Consider the following 21,892-nt stretch of genomic DNA (forward strand, 5'->3'; position numbering starts at 1 on the left):
ATTGGCTACAAATGCTATTAATAGTTCAAAGTTAATAATTGAAGAAAAGTTTAAGTTTTTGATTAAAATTTCAAACCCTCAAATACCTACACTATTGTTTTGCTAAAAATACATAAACCGGTAAATAATATGAGACCTATTGTGTCGAACACAATTGGCTAAAGACTTAGAAAAGGTATTTTCATCTATTCCAAATTTGATAGCTTTTCAGTTAAATTTTAAATACTATTAGCCACAGGTGATCAATTTTTATTATAATTTTTTGTTGATTAAAATTTTTAATTTAAGATTAAAAAAAATGATCTACCTGTTAGATAATACCTGCACGTAGGGGTATTATAGAGCGTAATTAATTACTTCTGAAATATCTAGGGACAATTAATTGAAGCTCTATTAATCTTATATTTATTTTTTTGGATAGTGGCTGTTTTGATAGTAATGTAATCCGGTGAAGGTATTATTTGCTGCTTTGGACTCAAAAGTCTGCACACGCCTATTCTAAATTTTTCAACATAACTTTAATTTATTAAATCGTTTATGCCCTGCCTTGCATATTCTATATTCTACAAGACTATAATTTAGCAATAACTAAACCAAAAGTAATTGATTCTATATTCAATGTATACAATATATATTCCGATAATATATATTTTGTTAAGAGTCCTACTAACTATGCAATTATTTGTTAATACCACTTAATGTATGACTTTTTGAATTATTATAAAGCTCATGATACAAAACACTTAAGCTTAGTTTAGTTTAATATTTATTAATTATAATAAATAATTTACATTATAGAATAAAACAGTTTAATGTAATAACACTTTTTTTATGATTATATATGTATAATATACATTTTATTTATATATTACATTAAATTCAATACAGTAACACTTAATCAAGTAATATAATCGTATATAATTAACATATATTCATGTTTTTATATTGGTATTAATTTCAACAAATTTTATTTAAAATTTAGACAAAAGCTAATTTTTTCAAATTTAAACTAAAAAATAATAACGGTGTGGGTACCACCAAAAATTGACACAATACTTTATTAAAGTTATGATTTTTATGAACATTGATCGATATGCCATGGGTTTTTAAACAAATTCAAATCTACTATTTAATTTATACGAATTTCTTAATTTCAAAAATTGATCTCACTTACTACTTCTAATTTTATTGATTCGGTTAGAATGAAAGTTTCAGCTATGACGACATTATAAGTGTTATTATATGAAATCTTGGTCATTCAAAATAGATTCTCCTTTTATGAACATCCATTGAAATTTAAATATTATAAAAAAAAATTGTCAAAGATATATCTTTGGTTAAAAGGCTAATTGCTGCAAATGACACTAGCTATTTAGAATTGAAGACGACGTTCTGTCTATCCCCATATTGTTTTCCTTTAATGATAACATAATTTTACAGCGTGTTATCAACGATTTAATTTTGTGCTGTAAACGACATTAAAATAATTGATATAAAAATAATGCACTGAAATATGATATAGATCCATTCCTCTTTAATTTAGTTGGTAGTAAATAACGTTAAAAATACGTTAAGCGCCATTGTTATTATTATTATTTTTTTTTTGAAGTACAAGCTAACTATTATAAAATATTTAAAAATTAAATGATTTTTCATTTTCTTAAACATTACTATAACAACGCATTTGTTAAAAAAAAAATAGATGGGCTATTTATAGAACTACAAAAGTTATACTATTTTATAAAATAATAAAATATGAAGTTGTTTTCTGGCTCTCCTGAAGAGTATAAATATTGTCGTTAACAGTAAATTGATTTTTAACCAACGATATATGCAACATTTTTTAGTTTTCATTGAAAATGAATTGTTATTAATTAATATATAACAAATATGACGAAAATTTTTTGTAAATAATTATTTTACAACAATTTTATTAAAAATCATACTTTAAAATACTCAATATTTTTAAAAGAAGTTTAGTTTCTTTTTTTAGAGAAAAGTAGTTAATTTATATTTATTATAAGAATATCATAAATTGTAATATTATTTTTTAATAATATATCAAATTCAAGGACGTATTTTACTAAAGAAATAGATAATGAATCGATAATTATGAATCAACCCCTTCAATAATTATGTTTCATTAGTATAATTTTATAATACTTGGAGATAAATTTCTCTATACGCCTAGAGGCATAAATTAATTTTAAAGCTAATATAATTGTAATTTTTTAATACCTCTCACTATTAATAAATTTTTACAGTGTAATATTTTTTTAATTTGATTATATTTTAAAAAATTTTAAATAAGTATTGCATGTGATTGGTTCTATATAGTATACATTCAGACTTGACCGTAAGTAGTAAAATAAGTTTATTATTTGTCGATATCTTTTTAAATAAGTTTCTATAAATTGCACAGAGTTTACATTATATTATTTTCCTATTAAACGATATTTATTAATGTAAATTTGTTTGGTTCTAAATAAACAAAAATTATATTCATACATTTGTAGTTTAGATACCAGTTACCCGGTTTTCGTGTAAAAACCAGGTAATCGGCCTTATTTATATCGTTTGAGCTTTAATTGGTCGTCGGTTTATACATAAATTTACTACTCCGAACATCTCATCATTAACAAAATATACAGAACCAAACCATATACTAAGACTTGAAGAGATAGATACAATGAGATATTATTATTCACAACATTTGATCAGAAAAAATTAATGAAGATAAATTTCGTACAATTTTCATCAATAAAGTCATAATAATAATAGTAAGTAATAGTTAATCGTAATTGGCGTTAAAGAATTGATTAAAAATGGACCTTAAATTGTACTTCATTATATTTGTATTGAGCTTATAGGCGTGCACATACTATTTAGTTACAATGCTCGTGTAATAATACAAACACAATTGTTCTTTTGTTCTCTTAATACACTTGTTTAGTCCGATAATGATCATAATTTTTTCTTGCCTAAATATTACGTATAGCTTATTTTTATAAACTGCAAGAAGTTAAAAGTTTATGTTTTTATATTTATGATATGGTTTGATAATTTCATTTCATATTTTTCTTCCATTTAAAAATATATTCAAGAACACAAAAATTCAATGTTTCCTTATAGTCATAATAATTAATGCGAATTTGTTTTTTTTTTTAATAGGAATCATTTCATTATAAAATAATTGAATATTTAGGCAAGAGTGCACGCCTATTAACTCAAAGGGGTTCTTCCGGATCAAGTTTTATCAGAACCAACTAAATCACTGGATCCGATGGAGCTAATTGTTGAACTGGAACCGTGGTGTGTACCCGAACTCTGCATCGACATTGTTCTTTCAGCTGTCACTGTGCCAATTGTACTACTGATACCCATCAGTCCATGTATATTACCCATTCTCAAAGCCCTCTTCAGTTTGTCGGGATCGACACAGGAGGGGTCTGCCTAGAACAATAACATCATGAGCATTCATTCAAGATTCCACCCATTATATAACTATTTAAAATTATAAAGTCTTTGCAAAATTATTTATTTTCAAAAGTTTATTAAGAAACATTCTCAAAAATTACATTTAAAAATGTTGACTTTAGTTACAAAGAAAAAAATCTGAATTTACATTCTATTTGTATATCTTGAAGAATTATAAATATTTTTAGTTGATAAATTTAATAGGAATACTAATACATTGGTCGCACCTGATAAGCTAGAGATGTCATGATCACCTCGTATGGAACTATTTTCAATGGTTCTACTTCATTCATTAAAACATTGGCAGGTATTTTGTGATATTGAATGGAAGACATAAAATTTTCAACAAATACCTCTTTCCAATCGACGTTTGAATTTGTATCACCGTATTTCATGGTCCACATTAATGCAGCCTATAATTATAAACGCGTTTTGAATGAGTATAACATAGTAATTTAACGAAATTTGTCATTTATGTGTAAAACTATTTAGACAATTTACTTGAAATTTGGTGAATTCGTCGGCTTTTAGCTCATCTCTACTTAGTATTAATCTCACTACATGCAATGGTAATAAGGCAAACGATCCTAAATTTAAAACTTCGTTGCCATGTTCGTCAACAAACTCTAATACCTGAACAATTTAAAATTCAATTAGTTTTTAAAGGCATTTAATTGCACATTTGTAATGTGTACCTTCTGTACAAGACTTTTAGTGCATTTGTACTGTATGTAACGTTCGGCGGATGAGAGTAGGGCACAGACAGTATCGACGTTGATACAACATTGGACGAATCCTGTACATGCTTTCCGAAGATCTTCAAGACCGTAGTAATCGGCTGCATTTAAAACTCCTGTAATGTAGACCAACTATTGTTATTGTATAAAATATACGAAGTATACAAACAGTAAAGAATATTTATAATAACAATTCATATGATGCTAAATATCACCCTACACATAATTATTTTATTAACTTTAATGAAGCTTATATTTAATATACCTAATAGAGTTCTAGGTTGCAAAGTCACACAACCAGTGTGTATGTATTCAATAAGTTGACGAAATACGTCCGGCTCGAATTCATCCACTACTACAGTTTGATGCTGATTAGATTGTGTCTAAAAAACAAATGATTACAAATAAATATCACGAACAAATTTATTTATTTCATTTTATACTTGGGTGTTAGCATTTTTCACATTCAACAATGGCTCACTACTTCGTTTCAAAAATGTCGGTCGTCTAAGCTTAGTAGTCTCTTTAGGAATAACTTCTTTTTTTCTCTGTGGACTTGGCGGTTGATATAGCATTTTATGAAACACTCTATATAATAATAATATTAAAAAGTAATATGATGATATTGTGTCTACAAATACATTAGTTGAAAATAACTAATGTATTAAAGCTACAAAAACTTTAATACAACAGGTATTACAAANTTTGATATTGTGTCTACAAATACATTAGTTGAAAATAACTAATGTATTAAAGCTACAAAAACTTTAATACAACAGGTATTACAAAAATACCTGCTTCTAGCAGCTAAAACAGCTTTTACGGCGCATACTGGTTCTCTGGTATCTCCGACTAAGAATGTGACATCGCATAACTCTGGCATACTAGCCAAAAATGCCATATCATCAGCCAGACCATTTTTGTTTTCAAACACACTCTGATCAAGCTCATCATCAGTAGATTCCATCTCTCCTTGAAGTCGCATCATTCAGCACATTCCTACTAAAAACCCCAATTTTAAGAAACTATTTTATATATACACAACGTACCCACACTTGCATATTATATAGTGTACACATTTATTTATATTTAAAGCTCAATAGGAAATAGAGTGTTCAAAAAAAAATAATTTATAAGATAGACATAGTTAAAAATAATATAATAATAATACAGACAACTAAAATAATAAAATCAATACAAATAATATAATAATAATTAAACAATAACTGCTAGTATATTGACAAAAATAATATACGTATTCTATATGTACTGCTTTGTTAAGAATTTTAAGCATAAATTCCGAAGTTTAGATTCAAAATAAAAGTTAATATTTCTAAACTATTACAAGTATAAGTAAACGACTTCTATACAAATATTACCGTTCAAAAATTTCAAAATAAATGATGCATCATTAAATACGTAGAGAGGAAAGAGAGTATATAACTAAATTTTGTGGTTACATATATTAGTATTATAAAGAAAAATAGAATTCTAAACATAAAACTATATAAAAATATTTTTCAAAAAATTAATTCCTAATATTACACAGGTAAAAATAGATAAAATAAAGTTGGCGCATTATTTTGAGCGTAGCGAGAAAATTTTTTTTAGTCTTTGGAAATGATGCGTCTCTAAGTTTAAAACACTATATATGACAATTATTTCCAATCTAGATGATAAAAATATTTAAAATGCGCCCACCCCTCCTAAAAAAAAGTTGACCTGAAGATGACCCTGCTTCAATCGAGTTTAAGCATTTTTCAATTTTTTGTTTCATTTCAGTTATATTTTTAAAATATAGCTGAAATGAAATATTATTTTATTTAGCTTAAGTAAAAAGTATCGATTTTCTTTTCGGTTTTTCTTTGACACTTCAATTTTTTTCATTCACACTCTATTTATTGAAGTTAAATAAATAAATGAAAAACGTTCTACTCTAACCATCCTATTACAGCCAGAATATATCTTTAATACCTATACCTACACAATAGCTTAAAATATTTACGCAAAAACTACTCTCAATATTCTGTTGAAAATGGGTATACATGGTTTGTTAAGAATTATGGTTCTTGAATTAAAATAAATTCTCAAAAAAGTTATATGAAATATTCTATCTAATAAGATTTACTAAAAGCTAATTCATTATACTGGAATAAAATGACTAAACACCGATTTAATAATAACATTTTAATTTCAATTATAGAGTTAAAGATAAAAAAAAATTCCTATTCCTTGTTGCTGCTTTAACGACAGATTTACGTACAATTATAGTTCTCATAATATTAATATTATTTTAAAACGCAATAATAATGTAAAAATAAAATAGGAGATGCATAGACTATATGAAAACTTATTTGTGACATTATATTAATAGTTAATTGTATAATGAAATTATCATAAATATTAATTTAATACATAAAAATACCTTAAAAAGTCTTGATTTCGTTTTGCTATAAGGTCAGACTGTATAATTTCAAAGTTATGAGATACAAGTAGATAATAGTAGTACAATATTTGTTGATATGCAAAGTATAGTTGTTGTAGTGTAATATACATACATATTTTCATTGGTATGTCGTCATTACTCATGTTTTACAACGTAAATGATATCAATTGTGTTAAAATAATGAATGAGCTGCAGTATGAATACAGACAGACATTTATTATGTGAATTTTATTATTGAAATTTATTATTCATGGCAATTGAAGTAAGTTAATTATTATACAATAAAAAATATATTCAATTCAATTAAATTGGGTCACTATATGTTTAGTCTGTAAATTTATGTTACATTATGTCCTTTTTAAACTTGTAATAGTAAAAGTGTATATTTTTTGTTTAATCAGTAGTATCTGTTTGATTAAAAGATCGATTGTCATTATAAATATATATATATATATATATATAAATTAGATATTAAAATATATACATACTACTACTAAACCATTTATACTTCGTTTCTAACCACTGGATGGATAAGTTGATTCAGAATAATTTTATTTGTTTTTAAAAAGGTTTTACCTTTAAAAAAAACTAACCTACATTTTATTGATAAAAATGTAGAAAACATTCTTTATATTCTTTATAAAACTTAATGATAATATAAAATTTTGTAATGTATTTGAAAAATTAACATATAATTTTTTTTTTAAATATTTGTTTTAGAGTAAACCAAATAACAGAATTATGAGTGAGACAACTACTGTGGAAACTATTACAATTACTAGACCTCTTAAAGTAAGATGTTAAAAAAAAAAACATTTTTTTAAGAAAGAATAATTTCTTCCATATTGAATTTCTTCATTAACTATTAAAAATGATTTGAAATTCTTTTTTACATTTTATAGTAACTAAATTAACGGTTTGCTATTTTAGGTAAATTTTCTTCATAAAAAAAATAACATTAATTAAAATACCAAATGTTACAAAAGAAAAGTTTGACATAATAATATTTTGATACCTATGTGATTAAATTAACTGCATAAATACTAAAATAGATATTTAAAAGCCATATCCATATTATATTGTATATTTGTTCTATTTATTTTCAATTCAATTGATTGCTGCATTTATAAATGTTTGTAAAAAGTATAAAATTAAATATTGAACAAAAAAAATTTGAATAAATATTATAAAAACTCAATACTTCAAAATATTTTAAGTAAATTTGCTTATTTAAAAATATTTTTTATTAATTCCACAATGTACCTTCTTGGTTGCACTATGGCAACACTTGTAAACTTATTTACTATAACTTATTTTGGTAAAATTATGTGTGTCAGACAAATAAACATTTGTTTAACGTGTTTAAAGGATAATTCACAATTTTTAGTCTTTACATTATTTAAAATATTTCATTTTAATATTTTAAAAATTAGACATCAAAAGTCTTAAATTATTAACCTCAAAATACTAAATATTTGTTTTATGACTATCAGGATATTTAAAAATTTTCTGACTGCAAGTTTATTAAATGTTTCCCACNCCGTTGAAAACGGGTATACATGGTTTGTTAAGAATTATGGTTCTTGAATTAAAATAAATTCTCAAAAAAGTTATATGAAATATTCTATCTAATAAGATTTACTAAAAGCTAATTCATTATACTGGAATAAAATGACTAAACACCGATTTAATAATAACATTTTAATTTCAATTATAGAGTTAAAGATAAAAAAAAATTCCTATTCCTTGTTGCTGCTTTAACGACAGATTTACGTACAATTATAGTTCTCATAATATTAATATTATTTTAAAACGCAATAATAATGTAAAAATAAAATAGGAGATGCATAGACTATATGAAAACTTATTTGTGACATTATATTAATAGTTAATTGTATAATGAAATTATCATAAATATTAATTTAATACATAAAAATACCTTAAAAAGTCTTGATTTCGTTTTGCTATAAGGTCAGACTGTATAATTTCAAAGTTATGAGATACAAGTAGATAATAGTAGTACAATATTTGTTGATATGCAAAGTATAGTTGTTGTAGTGTAATATACATACATATTTTCATTGGTATGTCGTCATTACTCATGTTTTACAACGTAAATGATATCAATTGTGTTAAAATAATGAATGAGCTGCAGTATGAATACAGACAGACATTTATTATGTGAATTTTATTATTGAAATTTATTATTCATGGCAATTGAAGTAAGTTAATTATTATACAATAAAAAATATATTCAATTCAATTAAATTGGGTCACTATATGTTTAGTCTGTAAATTTATGTTACATTATGTCCTTTTTAAACTTGTAATAGTAAAAGTGTATATTTTTTGTTTAATCAGTAGTATCTGTTTGATTAAAAGATCGATTGTCATTATAAATATATATATATATATATATATAAATTAGATATTAAAATATATACATACTACTACTAAACCATTTATACTTCGTTTCTAACCACTGGATGGATAAGTTGATTCAGAATAATTTTATTTGTTTTTAAAAAGGTTTTACCTTTAAAAAAAACTAACCTACATTTTATTGATAAAAATGTAGAAAACATTCTTTATATTCTTTATAAAACTTAATGATAATATAAAATTTTGTAATGTATTTGAAAAATTAACATATAATTTTTTTTTTAAATATTTGTTTTAGAGTAAACCAAATAACAGAATTATGAGTGAGACAACTACTGTGGAAACTATTACAATTACTAGACCTCTTAAAGTAAGATGTTAAAAAAAAAAACATTTTTTTAAGAAAGAATAATTTCTTCCATATTGAATTTCTTCATTAACTATTAAAAATGATTTGAAATTCTTTTTTACATTTTATAGTAACTAAATTAACGGTTTGCTATTTTAGGTAAATTTTCTTCATAAAAAAAATAACATTAATTAAAATACCAAATGTTACAAAAGAAAAGTTTGACATAATAATATTTTGATACCTATGTGATTAAATTAACTGCATAAATACTAAAATAGATATTTAAAAGCCATATCCATATTATATTGTATATTTGTTCTATTTATTTTCAATTCAATTGATTGCTGCATTTATAAATGTTTGTAAAAAGTATAAAATTAAATATTGAACAAAAAAAATTTGAATAAATATTATAAAAACTCAATACTTCAAAATATTTTAAGTAAATTTGCTTATTTAAAAATATTTTTTATTAATTCCACAATGTACCTTCTTGGTTGCACTATGGCAACACTTGTAAACTTATTTACTATAACTTATTTTGGTAAAATTATGTGTGTCAGACAAATAAACATTTGTTTAACGTGTTTAAAGGATAATTCACAATTTTTAGTCTTTACATTATTTAAAATATTTCATTTTAATATTTTAAAAATTAGACATCAAAAGTCTTAAATTATTAACCTCAAAATACTAAATATTTGTTTTATGACTATCAGGATATTTAAAAATTTTCTGACTGCAAGTTTATTAAATGTTTCCCACTCACCATAGTATGGTTTGGGTTCCTCCTACTGTTTGATTTTTTATTTGCATTGTTTTAAAATAATATATATTTTATACTAATATAAACAATTTTTTTATACAATATAATAAACAAAAAAAAAATTGTGTAATAATACAAAGTAATAATAATTTTAATAAGCGGAATTATTAATATAAGTGTTTTTAAGTTAAACTTAATTATTTTAACCAAAAATGATAAAAAGCTATTATTATAAAAAAAAACACTCTTTAAAATTTGCTGTTGTAATAAGGTGCCTATTGAGGTTTTATGTAAATAAGCCCTTGGACTTAATTATTTTATATTATTATAAAATTGTCTTTTTTTTAAATATTAGTACAATTATAGTATTTCTAAAGCTAAAAACATGATTAAATGCTATATGTTAGGTAATGAGAAAATGTAATGTTAACTACAAATATTATCAATATATGAAAATTTAAGAAAAACTAAATATCAAAAGAAAATATAAAAAAAAAATTTTATCACTAAGCCACATTTAGTTTTTTAATTCTTTAATGTGATATTTATTTAATATTTATTAATATAATAAATCATTTGTAGTAAAATAAATGTTTGTAAATAACTCTTGTTTTCTCCATTTCTTCTAATTTCATGGATTATGTGCAGTTCAATAAAAACCAAATACTAATTAAACTTTAATCATTCAATTAATTTTTAGGTTTAAAATAAGTAGCAATTAAATATATAGTAAATTATATCATAAAGTAATTAAAAAAATTATATTAAAAAACAATTTTTTTAAGTGAAACTAAAAAAGTAGAGACTCCGTCCTAAAAAGTTATATAAGTATTTTTGACTTGAAAACTAAGTATACATAATGAATTATGAGAATAAATCGAAAAATTATTGGTTAATAAAAATAAAAAATATTTATTTATTTTATAAATTAAAAAAGTATATTTTTAAGTTTAAATGTACGTATAATAAATTAACAGTTTGTGGTAACTAAGGACAACCCCCGCCCAATTTTACATTCAACTAGTTGCTGTTACATGGCATTATAATAAAGACACATATGCGCTCTTATTTCTCATTTATGAACTTTGACACATCTTGATGATTAGAAGTTGTAGAAAATTAAAAATAAATAACAAATAATTTTACTATTGGAATAGTAAACTTATCAAATATAGTTACGAACAGTACGTAATATTAAAATGTATATATATATATTGATACAGAAAGGTATTAAACTTCATTATTTTACTATTATTTGCGATCGTTTGATTAGTTTTAATAATGTACCCTGATTGTGTTGAAAGTAATTTGTACTTACTCTTATTACTGAGAAGTGATGTATGTTTTTAGAATCTTGTTGAAATATTCTGTTTTCTATTTCAAATTATCAACTTTGTTTTGTCTATGGACCGTTTAGATAAAGGGAATTTTTATATGTGTCGAAGGATGAAGTGTGTCTAACAACGACAATGCTGCTAGAATAATTTCAACGTAATGGTGTTTCTTAGAAGGCGTCGCTCGACAGTTGGGTTGATGATTCTGTGTAAAATTTACAATGGCCTATTTAAAAGATACTCTAGTCGTGTGTGTGTGTGTTGAAGGTTCAGCGGTGGGTGAAAATGTCAGGCGCGATCATATCGATCGATGGCTACCGCCCATACCACCTAAACCGTTCCAATTTCCCCCTGTAGTTTGGGTGGTTGCTAAAACACTGGGTGGCGGACAAGGATTGGAGGGAATGTGAAGAGTGCGCTTGTGACCACGTCGGTTGGCGTAACGTTACGCGGTGCGCTTTGCAGGGCTCAGCGGTGGTGTATTGACGACGGCGGAAGCCACAGCGAGTACGATGCGTATGCTTAGTTGCACCCACACTGTTATCATCTAATTGAAAATTGTTACATAATATCGCTTCTAAAATTTTACAATTAAACGTTAACTCGAGCTTTTTTGTCATTCGTTCGATAAATCTGTTTTATTGTGTAGCGATTTTTTATATTATCGTTCACCGCGCATCTGCATCCGTTTTTTCCCGTGGATCTTTATTAGCGTGTGCCGGTGCTGGGATTCTTTTCAGTGAAAAGGGTCATCGTACATCGGCAAACTGATTCAAACGAGAGCGACGACGGACACTTGGCAGCGCCGCCAAGAACTGTCGCTGCATTACACAGCGACGGGGGCGACGACTACTGCCAGTGGAGTCGTTGATACTTTGGACTGGCGAGGTCCAGGTAGCCGATCACAAAACATGCAATCAGACAAGGGGTCGAGTGCACAGGTAATATCTCTTGATAGTTGAACAAAAAAAAGTACATGTGCTTCTGATTTAAGAAAATGTTAATGTCGAATTCAAATTCAATTTTACCGCAGCTCGTTATGTTAGTATGAATTATTGACTTTTATTCGTTATTATTACTCTAAGGATTATTTCTCTTAAGAGTTATTATGTTCGGATTGTATATATGCGCCAATTCGGAATTACGTATTATTAGAGTAAAAGAAAAAATGTCCATATAGGCGGGATTTAAGGATATCGCAACTGCACTTAAACTAAAAGCGGTTTACGTTGGTGATTACCTTTCGTTTATCGATTTTATTTCAATGTAATACATTTTAAAAGTTTGAAACCCTACTCTCATAAACTATTTATTTTAGTGAGCATTTATTACAGCTTTAAGGCTGGATAGAATCTAATTTTTGGTCAGCATAACTAACACCTATAGATCTATAAAAATTTCATAAAATAAAACTCAATATTTTGGGAGTTAGCACATTCATTATATCTTTCCTTGCAATAGAAAGAGGTAAAATATACATTGGTATAAATAGTTTATAATCGGGGATCGGATGTATATATATTATACAATTTTGTTTAGGTCACTTTATAGGGAATCAAAGTCGTACAACTTTATTGTATGTACATAACATTGCGAAGAAATGTTGATTTCTTGCGATTAGAAGTATTTTAAATTCCGTTAATGCATCATAACTAAATTTGTTAAATTATTTTTAATTACATATAACTAAATGGACACTTTTTTAGCAAACTTAGAGTCGAATTTCTGCTAGTTTCATTAAATTATCACTAAAACAAAGAAAAAGTCATTAAAAAAAATCCAAATATGTGATTCAAAATTTTTTTATATAAATTATTAATATAAAGGTTTTACCTGAATAGCTTAACAATAACATTTAAATACATATAAGTCTGTTCCTTGTGTATTATATCTGATTAATTGTTTTAAGAAACATTATTTATATGTAATTTAATAATATTATAAAAAATATACATATTAGTTAAATGAAACAAAGATTTTTATTCCTATTACAGGATAAAAAATGTTCAGTATATTTTATTTAAATTAGAATACAATATTTATAAAGAAAAAATTTTCAGGTTATTGCTCTAATATGTGGGCTGATAGTGATTGTGTTGATGATATTAGCGTTAACTTCCACTGATTGGCTTTTATCAGCAGGATGGCGACAAGGATTATTTTCACACTGTATTGCACCAAATTCACCAATGCCATTACCTTTTAATGTACCCAATAATGGTCCGGGCTGTTATGCAACACGAGAAGTTGGTATGTAATAAAACTATGTATTTATTTATTATTTACTATAATTTTATAAAAAAAATTTACAGGTTACATACGAGTAGCTGCTGCTTTATGTATAGTTACTTTGATAACAGATATAGTAGCTACTCTCTTAACCGGACTTGGGTTAAGAAGCAAAGACCAGCGTACAAAGTATAAATTTTACAGAGTAGCTGTTTATGTCATGTTACTAGCCTGTAAGAAAATGGTTATTATTTTATCTTATGAAATATTATAATTTATATTTAATTAATATTTTCTAGTACTTTCATTGATAATAGCACTTATTGTGTACCCAGTGTGTTTTGCTGCTGAACTTATTTTGGGTAATTCAATATTTATAATAATAAATATATAATATTTTATTATTCATTAATTGTTAAATATTTGTATTTGTAGGAAATCGAAAGGTGTGGGAATTTGGTTGGGCATATGGCGTTGGTTGGGGTGCAGGAATATTTTTGTTTGGAGCAGTTGTTTTACTATTGTGTAACAAAGAATCTGAAGAAATTTACTATAAAGAACGTAAAGTAACATCGCCCGCCTAGTGTGCGGCACCCCTGCCCGACGTAGTGCTTTAGTGACCTTCTGCCGTTGACTATATGACGGGCAGGGTGTTCTTATTGTTATAAAATGATAAGATAAGCTTAAATTATAAATATGAACATAAGTCACAAGTATGTTAATGCATCATTTTCCACCCTATGATGCTAAACAGAAAATAAAACTACAAAGGTGGGGGATAATTACTAACGCACATTAAGTTTAATCTTTATATCATTAATGATTAAATGTTAAAGCTAAGCATAAGGTTTTATACCCATGTAACTCACATGTATTCCTTTTTAATAGGAAATGAAATTTATATAGATGAAATTTTTTTCTTTTTTGTTATACATGATTTTTTTTAGACAAATGTAACTGTTATTATTGATTTTTTTCTTTATATTGAAATTAAATTTTTTTTATACCTCTATTAAAACTTTATGCTCTTAATTTTTGACAAAATGATTTCTCCTTATTAAATTCATATTATGTCTATTATAACTATGTTCATATCTTTAATCTTATATTATCTAAATTGTTAAATTAAATTAGACTTAGTTATAAATTTACTTATGATTATATGTAAATAGTATTAAGACTCGAATCATTTTATACTTGATTATGTTCAAGAACGCCAAAGAACTTGCCAGCTCTACTCTCCATAACTTATATTCCTATTAAAATTTTTTTTTTTTTGTACATAATTTAAGATTTTATGACATTCCTATTCTTGTTAGTCTCTATCCCGTTATTACTTTTCAATGTTTATTAAAGCGTTATTTTTTTTTAAATATTTTTTTTTTGTTTTTAAATTGGGCAATAGATTTTTATTTTGTATAGTTAAGTTTTATATAATAAATTTGATATTTTTTTTTATTACATAAAAAAATAATTTGTTTACACCAATAAGTCTTTTAAATTTTCATCACTGTTATTATTGACATTTTTACTTTAATAGTTATAACCCATACTAAATATATTTTTTTATTAAACATTTATTTAAATTTAATTAACCTTGCATATCGTTAAAAGAGTTTCAGTTACCTATATTCATCTGAATTAAAACCGTCCATTTATAATTTCTTTATTCTAGCATAACCTGATTTTTTAACTTATATGTTTAGTAATAAAAAATTATTATAATTTTAAAATAATAGTTTGTTTTGTATTACTTAGAACAGGATTAAATATCATGTTTATTTATTCATTTGTATGACAATTCCTATCTTAGTTGAAATCTAAATTATTCAATATTCATAAATTTATGTTTTACTTAAAATTTAACATTATATATATATAATGTGAATAATCATAATAAATAAATAATGAACTTCCAAAAATTTATTTTTAATTGAAATATTCCGAAACTTTATTTTTATTGAGCAATATACAATTGTTTCATGTTAAAACAATAAGTATATATGCTAAGAGTCTAATTGATTATGATAGGTATGAAAGAAGACAGTTACTCAATAGTATAACTTCTAATTATGAAATAGATTTACTGTAGGTTTTTTTTTAATTTCTCCAATTATACATAAGTTGTCTTCAGTTGTTGCCAGAAATGTATTTTTTTGAACAAGTTGGTTATTAGTAGATTTTGATTGACTTGTAGTTGGTTGTAAAAACGTAAATAGTTTTATTTAGCTTCATCAGTTATTTCAGGAATTTTTCAAACAGATTAAATAGTTTCATTGATGATATATGGTAGAGCTTTTAAAATAGTTCTTAGTGCTCTGGTTTGGAATATATGGACTTTATTGGTTTGTATTTTTTTTTTTTTTTGCTGCACCTCAAATTTTGAGACCATATAGAGGGCTGATTAAAGAGTAATACATAATAATTTTTTTGTGTAAAAGGCCTAGTATACATAAGTTTTACATCTGAGAATATCCAAGTTTATTTTATGCGGATGAATAAGCTAAGAACTCCTGACAATGACTATATACTGTCAACAGGAGACTGCCCTGTTGGCAATACTAGTTTTAGCTTCGATGCGAAGCTGAGAAGGTATTGGTTTTACTATGATGTGTTTTTTTTTTTTTGTGTCTGTTGCCACTTTTTCTCAGCTCTCACCGAACGGATTTCTTTCAACGATACGTCAAAAGATCACAAATCGTATCTAGTCGAACACATTACCCTTCAAAATTGAAAAAATTTCCCTCGTTCCCCGTAAATGGGGGAAACCTCCAAAAAAATTACAAATTTAAAAATCGCTAATTTTCGAAATTTTTTCAATTTTTTTTACTAAAAACTGCCGTAACTTTTTCAAAAATGAACATATCAATATAATTTTTTTTTATATAGATGCTTGATGTCTTTACCTATTATTTGGTATATTTTTTTTGTAAATTTGACCTTTTTTCTGCCCACAGGGGGGGATTTAAAATGACAACTTTTTCACAAAAAATTAACTTTTTCAACTTAACTTTTGAAAATGTTCCGGAAGGTCTGACACTTTTATATATATCTTAAATTAAAGCTAATGTAATGTACTTTAATTTGAAAAAAAAAAATTTGACCTCTGGACTTGTCTTCATGGTGAAAACGGCTACCGAATGCTATTTTTGTGTGAAAATTTTCGATTTTATAATTTACATTTTTTACTTTAAAGTGCTATAACTTTTTAAAAAATGTATGGATCAATACAATTTTTTCATGAGAAGTAGTATTTATATACATCTTTCATTGGATATACTTTTTTTTTAAATCAGACTATTTCCCTATATATGGGGGGGCTTCAAATATAAAAAATGCATATAGAAAGTAGAACTTTTTCAACTTAACTTTTGAAAATGTTCCGGAAGGTCTGACACTTTTATATATATCTTAAATTAAAACTAATGTAATGTACTTTAATTTGAAAAAAAAAATTTGACCTCTGGGCTTGTCTTCACGGCGAAAATGGCTACCGAATGCTATTTTTGTGTGAAAATTTTCGATTTTATTATTTATATTACATTTAACTTTATAATGCTATAACTTATTGAAAAGTTTTTGGATCCACACAATTTTTAACACGCTTATATTAGTTTCACCTGTATGTAAACATTAGGTTCATTCAAATTATCTACAAGATTCGGATATTTGTATTCAAATTTAAAAGCTACATATCCCCATTAAATATGTTAGGCTGTCCTCAAATAAATCTGATGGATTATATTTATTATTAGCAGCACACTAAAAAAATATACAATGAAAAGGTACTAGAAATATTGAAATATTATATTATATAATTTTTATATTATAAAAATAAAATAAACATAATCTATATTTCAAGATTATATTATGCTATCTCTCTCATTCACTTAATAAGTAAAATAATTTCTATAAATAATGTTGATTGTTTTTTAAAATTCACATTAATTAATACTCATTCATTTTTTTAGAAAAAAAAAATGCTATGCGCTATGTTTTCCAAAAATGTACCATCTTAACTTAATGTAATATATTTAATATTAATTTCTTAAGTTAATGTGGTGTTAATTCAATGTTAAAACATAAAAAAATAAGTCTGCACACTAGTTAATATAGCTCACGTTTAATTAACGAGGTACAAAATCCTAATTTTTCATTAAAATACAAAAGTTACAACAAAAAAATACATAGAATCTAAAATAAGTATCCACGATTAAATTTATTATAAAATATTATTGAATGCGTTGTTTTAAAGTAATTAATATAATTATTACTTAAAAATTATGTCTATCATATATATTATATCAGAATTATCAATTTAAAAATCGCCCGGTTTTAAAGTGCATTCGGAAGCGGTCGTATTTCAACGATCGTATACGAATGCACAAAAACACAAGGCGATGCACTTGCGCGTACTACGACGAAAATGCTGACTGTGATCGAGCATACTTCTTATTCATTTTACTATGGTCTAGACTAGACTGTCATAACGCATTCACCCCACCCCACGCCTCGCTCAACACACGACGGCAACGCTATTCCTATAAAAATTTATTTTTAGTTATCGTACCCGTACACGCATGCTTGTCATCAATATTATGTATATATAAACAAATTTTTATTTTGACTGACCAATACCATCCGCGTACCATACGGCTTACGTATATATTCCTACCGCCGTTTATACCTCAGGTATAACGTTAGTCCGACCCGCAAGCCCACAAAACACGGCTATACCTAGTGCATGATACGTTTACGTACTTAAGTCGCATTATTTGTCGCATATAACTATTAAAATTTATATATTAACACGATTTATTCTAAGAGATATAAAGTATTCATTCCGATTACGAGGGATGATTTCCGTATCGTCATTTTTTGTCACTACCTCCACGTTCCGGGAGTGAGTAATTTGCGCGCCTGCTGCTTTTCTTGGATGTGGTTGCCGTTTCTCAGACTCCCTCATCGGAATCGAACCCTGTATTCTCGTTACCCGTTACAACCATGATATTAATAGTAACTACTATCATAACATAAAACTAAAAAGTAAAAAATAAATATAGTTTAAAAAAACTAAAAAACACGCTTTTAAAGCACATCGAACTAAAAAGTTAAAAATAATTTTTAAAATAAGCTTAAAACAATAATGAACGAAAAATACTAATATTATTGTGATAAAAGCGTGGGTGCTTTGTGTCATATTTTTCGTATATTGAGCGCCCGACGCTTTTACACAATAATACTAGTATTTTTCGTTCAATATTGTTTTATGCTTATTTTAAAAGTTATTTTAAACTTTTTAGTTCAATGTGCTTTAAAAGCGTGTTTTTTAGTTTTTTTAAACTATATTTTTTTATGAGAAATAATATTTTTTAATAAACCCTTTTTCATTCGACATACTTTATCTTAATCGAGATATTAATAAGGAACCAGCAGATCAAGTAGCTTTTGGAATAAAACACCAATTTTTTTAAAATTAAACACTATCTAAAGATTTGCATCGAAGTGTTTATTTTTGATAGTGATTTTAATCACTGTCAGATATCATTATACTTGATCCAACTATGCCACGTCACCACTGTGCCGCGACTCCCCTATGCTGGGTTTTTTTTTTGACACAATGATGATTTTCCGTTTTTACACTTGATGAATCAATTTGACTTGCTAGATAAACGTTTTCGTATATCTTTTAATGTATACAATAAGAGATATAGATTGATATATATAACATAAAGTAATATATTTGACTTCTTTGTTGTTCTGTTAAATCGCAAGTAATCTATACATATTTTAATTTTTCAGTTGATCCCAAATTAATTTTAGATTTTTATACTTAATGTATTACATTTTGAGAAAATTTGATTAGCAATGATCGTTTTCCAGTCAAAACTTTGAGGGTTATCATTAGTACTTTCAATTATATTACAAGCGACATTGTTGCGTGCTCTCGATAATCTGTCTCGGACTTTCTCAATATTATTTACTGAATCGACTGATTCTGTACTTAAAATTGATTTTGATTCTAACATTTTAATTTTATTGTCTAGCAAATTTATTTGTCTTATTTTACTTTAAACTATTGAAAGAAGATGTTACAAAGATTTATTTTAATAAATCTTTCAGCTTATTAAACCAATCTTCATACTTTATAATTTTTCTTGAATAGTTTCAAATTTAGTATCTACCAAGGTGCTCATTTATTTCAGCAATTTACTAATATCTTCTTGAGAAAGATCACGACACTCTATAAATATACTGCTTAAGAAAACACTTAATGGCTTATTATTTTTATTTAAAATATCTGGATTATTTTTCGATGAACACATTTTAACCAATTAAAAAATAATCATATATTTCATAAATATTTCCGAGTGGTCATTTTGAATCAATTATTGAGAACCTTTTTTAGCTTCGATGCGAAGCTGAGAAGGTTATAATTTTACTATGATGTGTTTTTTTTTTTACGCTCAATCTCAGCTCTCACTGAACCGATTTTGATGAAAAATATGTCAAAAGATCACAAATCGTATCTAGTTAAAGACATTACCCTCAAAAATTGAAAAAATTTCCCTCGTTCCCCATAAACGGGGGAAATCCCCCAAAAAATTATAAATATAAAAATCGCTAATTTTCGATATTTTTTCATTTTTTTTTTTACTTAAAATTGCCATAACTTTTTTAAAACTGACCGAATCAATATAATTTTTTTTTTATAGATACTTTAGATATTTACCTATCATTTTATATATTTTTGTGAATATTTGACCCTTTAACAGTCCACAGGAAGGATTTCAAAATGGTAACTTTTTTACAAAAAATTAACTTTTGAAAATGTTGCCTAGTTAGGTCCAGTATAGATTTAATCTGACAGTGATTAAAATCCCTATCATAAGAAACGCTTCGATGCAAATATTTAGATAGTGTTTAATTCTAAAAAATTGATGGACAAAAGCAACATCAACTTCTATTTTCTTAATTATACCCAGATTAGTTTTTCTTTTAATTATATATTATATAATTTTTAAAATTAATTGTTTTCAAATTATTATTGATTTTGTATTTAATAGGTTAAAAGTAATAATTTTGAACGTACTTTTTTTTGTCCTTTAAAGTGAAAGTTTTAATAGAACAATATTCATGAAAGTCAGTATATTCCCCTAATAAGATATTTTAAAATAAAATAAAATACAAAACCCAGAATTGTATTACAAAAATAGCATATTTTTGAATACGGTAGCCTTTTGTGCATAGAAGATAGGTCGTCGGGACAAATTTTTTTTTTTAATTTTATAGTACATGACATAAGCTTTAATTTGATATATGTTTAAAGGACGCAGTATTTCCGGAACATTTTCAAAAGTTAAGTTGAAAAAGTTCTATTTTTTATACAATGTTTCAAAGTTTGAACCCCCCCTATATAAGGGGAAATTGTCTAATTTTAATAAAAAGTATGTCAAATGGAAGATGTACTTATAATGTATTTAGAAAAAAAAAAATTGTGCTGATACATGCATTTTTCGAAAAGTTATAGCATTTTTAAGTTGAAAATTAAAAATTGAAAATCGAAAATTTTAACACAAAAATAGTGTTTTTTTAACTACGGCAACCGTTTACATGCAGAAGATAAAGTGTCGGGACAAATTTTTTTTTTTCATTTTATAGTACATAAAATAAGCTTTAATTTGATATATGTTTAAAGGACGCAGTATTTCCGGAACATTTTCAAAAATTAAGTTGAAAAAGTTAGTTTTTGTAAAAAAGTTGCAATTTTAAATCCCCCCCCATGAGCAGGTTAAGTGTTAAATTTTCAAAAAAATTATATCAAATGAAAGGAAAATATCTAAGGTTTTAGTTTAAAAAAAAATTATGTTGATTTGTTGATTTTTGAAAAAGTTATGGAAGTTTTAAGAAAAAAAAGTGAAAAAAATGACAAAATTTGTCGATTTTTAAATTTGTAATTTTTTTGGATATTTCCCCCATTTGCGGGGAACGAGGGAATTTTTTTCAATTTTTAAGGGTAATATTTTCAACTAGATACGATTTGTGATCTTTTGACGTATTTTTGAAAGAAATCGGTCCAATGAGAGCTGAGAAAAAGTGGCAACAGACACAAAAAAAAACACATCTTAGCAAAATTAATACCTTCTCAGCTTCGCATCGAAGCTAAAA

General features: G+C 25.7%; 2 protein-coding genes across 5 annotated transcripts; one reads left to right on the forward strand and one right to left on the reverse strand.

Annotated features, from left to right (window-relative positions):
* Positions 1–3,126: 3,126 nt before the first annotated feature.
* On the reverse strand, positions 3,127–11,770 carry LOC126901205 (serine-enriched protein-like). Its single transcript, XM_050677545.1, has 8 exons — positions 11,479–11,770; positions 5,009–5,216; positions 4,658–4,802; positions 4,480–4,597; positions 4,173–4,330; positions 3,979–4,110; positions 3,705–3,890; positions 3,127–3,453 (listed from the first exon to the last, which is right to left on the reverse strand). The coding sequence occupies exons 2-8, from the start codon at positions 5,200–5,202 to the stop codon at positions 3,247–3,249; spliced, it is 1,140 nt and encodes a 379-aa protein (XP_050533502.1). The 5' UTR covers positions 5,203–5,216; positions 11,479–11,770; the 3' UTR covers positions 3,127–3,246.
* LOC126901211 (transmembrane protein 47) lies at positions 6,736–15,096 on the forward strand. 4 transcript variants are annotated; one of them, XM_050677564.1, is made up of 6 exons: positions 6,736–6,922; positions 7,381–7,452; positions 13,555–13,744; positions 13,807–13,956; positions 14,023–14,085; positions 14,159–15,096. In XM_050677564.1, the coding sequence occupies exons 1-6, from the start codon at positions 6,911–6,913 to the stop codon at positions 14,305–14,307; spliced, it is 636 nt and encodes a 211-aa protein (XP_050533521.1). In that variant the 5' UTR covers positions 6,736–6,910; the 3' UTR covers positions 14,308–15,096. The 4 variants fall into 4 exon arrangements, with proteins under 4 accessions (XP_050533521.1, XP_050533530.1, XP_050533514.1 ...); XM_050677573.1 differs by lacking the exon at positions 7,381–7,452 and adding an exon at positions 9,341–9,412 and having other exon boundaries at positions 6,737–6,922; XM_050677557.1 differs by lacking the exons at positions 6,736–6,922; positions 7,381–7,452 and adding exons at positions 8,709–8,882; positions 9,341–9,412.
* Positions 15,097–21,892: the final 6,796 nt, after the last annotated feature.

Source organism: Daktulosphaira vitifoliae, unplaced genomic scaffold (genome assembly GCF_025091365.1).
Source record: "Daktulosphaira vitifoliae isolate Bord-2020 unplaced genomic scaffold, ASM2509136v1 Scaffold_1, whole genome shotgun sequence".
Classification (NCBI taxonomy): Eukaryota; Metazoa; Arthropoda; class Insecta; order Hemiptera; family Phylloxeridae; genus Daktulosphaira; species Daktulosphaira vitifoliae.

Bases quoted from the DNA above. Each gene is read 5' to 3' on its own strand.
- LOC126901211 (XM_050677564.1), top strand. The intron at 7,453-13,554 runs GTAAGATGTTAA...AAAAATTTTCAG, and splicing joins CAATTACTAGACCTCTTAAA to GTTATTGCTCTAATATGTGG. The intron at 13,957-14,022 runs GTAAGAAAATGG...AATATTTTCTAG, and splicing joins TTATGTCATGTTACTAGCCT to TACTTTCATTGATAATAGCA.
- LOC126901205 (XM_050677545.1), bottom strand. From the start codon at position 5,202: ATGATGCGACTTCAAGGAGAGATGGAATCTACTGATGATGAGCTTGAT. The intron at 4,111-4,172 runs GTACACATTACA...TAAATTGTTCAG, and splicing joins CTAAAAGTCTTGTACAGAAG to GTATTAGAGTTTGTTGACGA. The intron at 3,454-3,704 runs GTGCGACCAATG...TTATTGTTCTAG, and splicing joins TGACATCTCTAGCTTATCAG to GCAGACCCCTCCTGTGTCGA.